The 2,842-nt window shown below is 48.4% G+C and overlaps 1 protein-coding gene across 1 annotated transcript; it reads left to right on the top strand.

Annotated features, from left to right (window-relative positions):
- The first annotated feature begins 257 nt into the window (after positions 1–257).
- Positions 258–1,365, top strand: LOC128069475 (olfactory receptor 10V1-like). Its single transcript, XM_052662661.1, is given in 2 exon segments — positions 258–592; positions 594–1,365. Coding segments are annotated over 2 exon segments (1,107 nt in total).
- The last annotated feature ends 1,477 nt before the right edge of the window (positions 1,366–2,842 follow it).

Here is a 2,842-nt window from a genome sequence, read left to right as displayed (position 1 = left end):
TATCAATAGGGTCTATTAAAAACTACTTCATACATAGATTTTACTCATCTTGGTTCATTTCTGTAATAACAGGCAAAGCGATGTCACATCAGAGTGAGCATGCCTTTGCTCTCAGTGAACAGAAGGCAGAAGTCCAAAAGCTCATAGAATGAGGACAACGGCCATCTATGCAAAGGACTCCAGGGGCTCCCACGACTTCGTGGATTGCTAGAAAGCTGACTTTTCCAGCCCAGGAGCTCTATAAATGAGAATATAGGATGGTCCTACTGCAGAGAAACCTCACCTTAAGCTCTGAGTTTATTATCTTGGGCTTTGGGGACCTGGCTGACCTACAAATCTTCATTTTTGGACTCTTTCTAATCATGCATCTTGTCACCCTAGCAGGACACATAACTATTGTGCTCATCACCCTCTTTGACTCATACCTCCAGACTCCCACATATTTCTTCCTCCACAACCTGTCCACCATTGAAATCTGCTATATATTGGTCATCGTCCCCAACATGCTGGCCAATTTCATGTCCGGGAGCCAGTGGATGCCCTTCCTGGGCTGTGCCCTGCAAATGCATCTCTTCATTTCACTGGGTGGAGCAGTGTTTCCTCCTGGCCGTAATGGCCTATGACCAATTTGTGGCCATCTGCAAGCCCTTTCACTACACACTCATTGTCACCAGGACTGTGTGTGTGCAGATGCTGGCTCCAGCATGCATCAGCAGCTTTGCACTCTCACTCACCCTCACCACACTCATATTCCTCCTGCCCTTTAGTCAGTCCCACAAGATCAATCATTTCTTCTGTGACATCTCTGCTGTGCTATTCCTGGCCTGCTCAGACACACAGGCCAATGAGATTGCAGTCTTCCTTGTTTGCCTGCTCATCCTGTTGATACCCTTCCTGCTGATCCTGCTCTTCTATGGGTTCATTATCACTGCCATCCTCAGAATCCACTCAGCTGAGGGCAGGAGCAAAGCCTTCGCCACCTGTGCTGGGCTGGTCTCCCTTCTGCACTACGGCTGTGCAATATTCATCTACATTTGCCCCAGATCATGCTACACCCCAGAACAGGACAAAACTATGTCCTTAATCTACACCAACGTCACTCCCATGCTCTACCTTATGACCTATAGTCAGAGGAATAAGGAAGTCAAGGGTGCCCTCAAGAGACTCCTGGAGAGACATGACCAGACCAGGTGGTGGTCCCATGCAGGGGGACAGGGAACGGAGGTCCACATGCAAGAGCCCGTTTGGTCATCTCACTGCACCCCTTGCAGCTCTGTGCCTCCTCCTGAGGGCTGTTCTGAGGTTCTTCAGGTGCCTGGACCTTACCGTGCCCTTTCCTGTGGTCAGAGATGGAACAAACCCTAATGCTTTCTTAGATGGGGTGGCTCTGGGGTGTTAGTGAATGTTTGGCCAAAAGACTAAAATAAAGCAAATTATTTTAATACCATGGTTTCAAGCTATTACTTCGTAGGAAGGAGTGATTCATCCCACCACCAAGCCTAGGAACACTCATGCGCTGTTAGAAGGGTGAGGAGGGAAAGGATCTAGGTCTTTGATGACCCTTCATTGGCCAACTCAACCACCACAATGAGTGCCTGCCTGTAGCCTTTAGGTTCAGTCAACAATACACTTGCTGACAGTTTAACCACCCCACAAAGCATTCCTCACTGAACCCCCCCAAAGTCCCCATGAGCATCCATTATTGCCAACTTTGCCTGCCCTCCTTAGTTCATGGCTCCTACCACCCCCTGATGATTCCTAGGTGATGACCCTATCTCCTGCCCGAAAGGGGCCCTCAGAGTCACCAGAGAGCACTTCTCAGTGGGAGTGGCAGATCTTGGAGGGCAGGAACCATGTGGGTAATTGTTCCTCATGTCCAGTCCTACTTGCTTCATGGCCTGTGCCAAGGCCACTGCAAGTCGCTGAGAGAAGATGGAGGTAACAGGGGAAAATCCACTAAAGGCTCTGCCAAAAGAGCTGATGGACCAGTGACAGTACAGTGCTATTAATGGTGTGCAGAAAGAGAGGCCTGTGTTGTTATTCAATGGGGGTGATACTATTCCACACCTCCTAGGACTGCAACGAGGATGGCATGGGACAACACACAGAGGTGGCCTTGGCAAGCAGGGCACCACATCAGTGGTGTTGAGAACTACCACATCCTCCTGTGGTACCCCGGCCTCTCACATTGCCCTGCCCAATTCCCCAGGAGCTGAGCTTCCTTCTGTGCCCTCAGACCTGAAGAAGATCAGAGCCTGGAGGGGCAGGGTGGGATAACATTCTGAGATCCTTGCAGGAACCCTGATGATGATTCTAGGTTGATCGAAGGAAAGGTGAGGTGATCACTAATTTCAATCTCTGTGGACAGAGGACAGAAGTGAAAGAGAGAGAGAGAGAGACAGCAGCCAAGAAAACCTCTGCATTGCAACCGTACTCAGGCCCTGTGCTTCAGGGCCCTGTGACGCCCCTTTAATTAGACAAACTTAGAGAGATGCCTCTTATCTTTTCAAGAAATATTATTTCTCACCCATAAATCCTTCCTTATTTTTGAAATAATCCAGTGAAATGTTGACAAGTGTTGAAGCTGGGTGAAACATAGCTAGTTTTTTTTTTTTTTTTAATACTGTCCTCTCTCCTTGTGTGTAAATATGAAAAGTCCATAATGAAGACTTTAGAGAAGTTAAGGTACCGACTAGTCTCCTCTGCCCAAGCAGTCCCCTTGCTGAGAAAGCCTCACCTACTGTCAGCATTCATCTCCCCTTCACTTTAAGGCACAGCTCAGATGCCTCTTAGTTCTGGACCTCTTTTTAATAACCAACTCAGTCCAGTTCATGCTTAAGAC

Source organism: Budorcas taxicolor, chromosome X, assembly GCF_023091745.1.
Source record: "Budorcas taxicolor isolate Tak-1 chromosome X, Takin1.1, whole genome shotgun sequence".
In the NCBI taxonomy this organism is placed as follows: domain Eukaryota; kingdom Metazoa; phylum Chordata; class Mammalia; order Artiodactyla; family Bovidae; genus Budorcas; species Budorcas taxicolor.
Note: the sequence above shows the minus strand (reverse complement) of the source record. Positions and strands in the feature narration are given on the sequence as shown.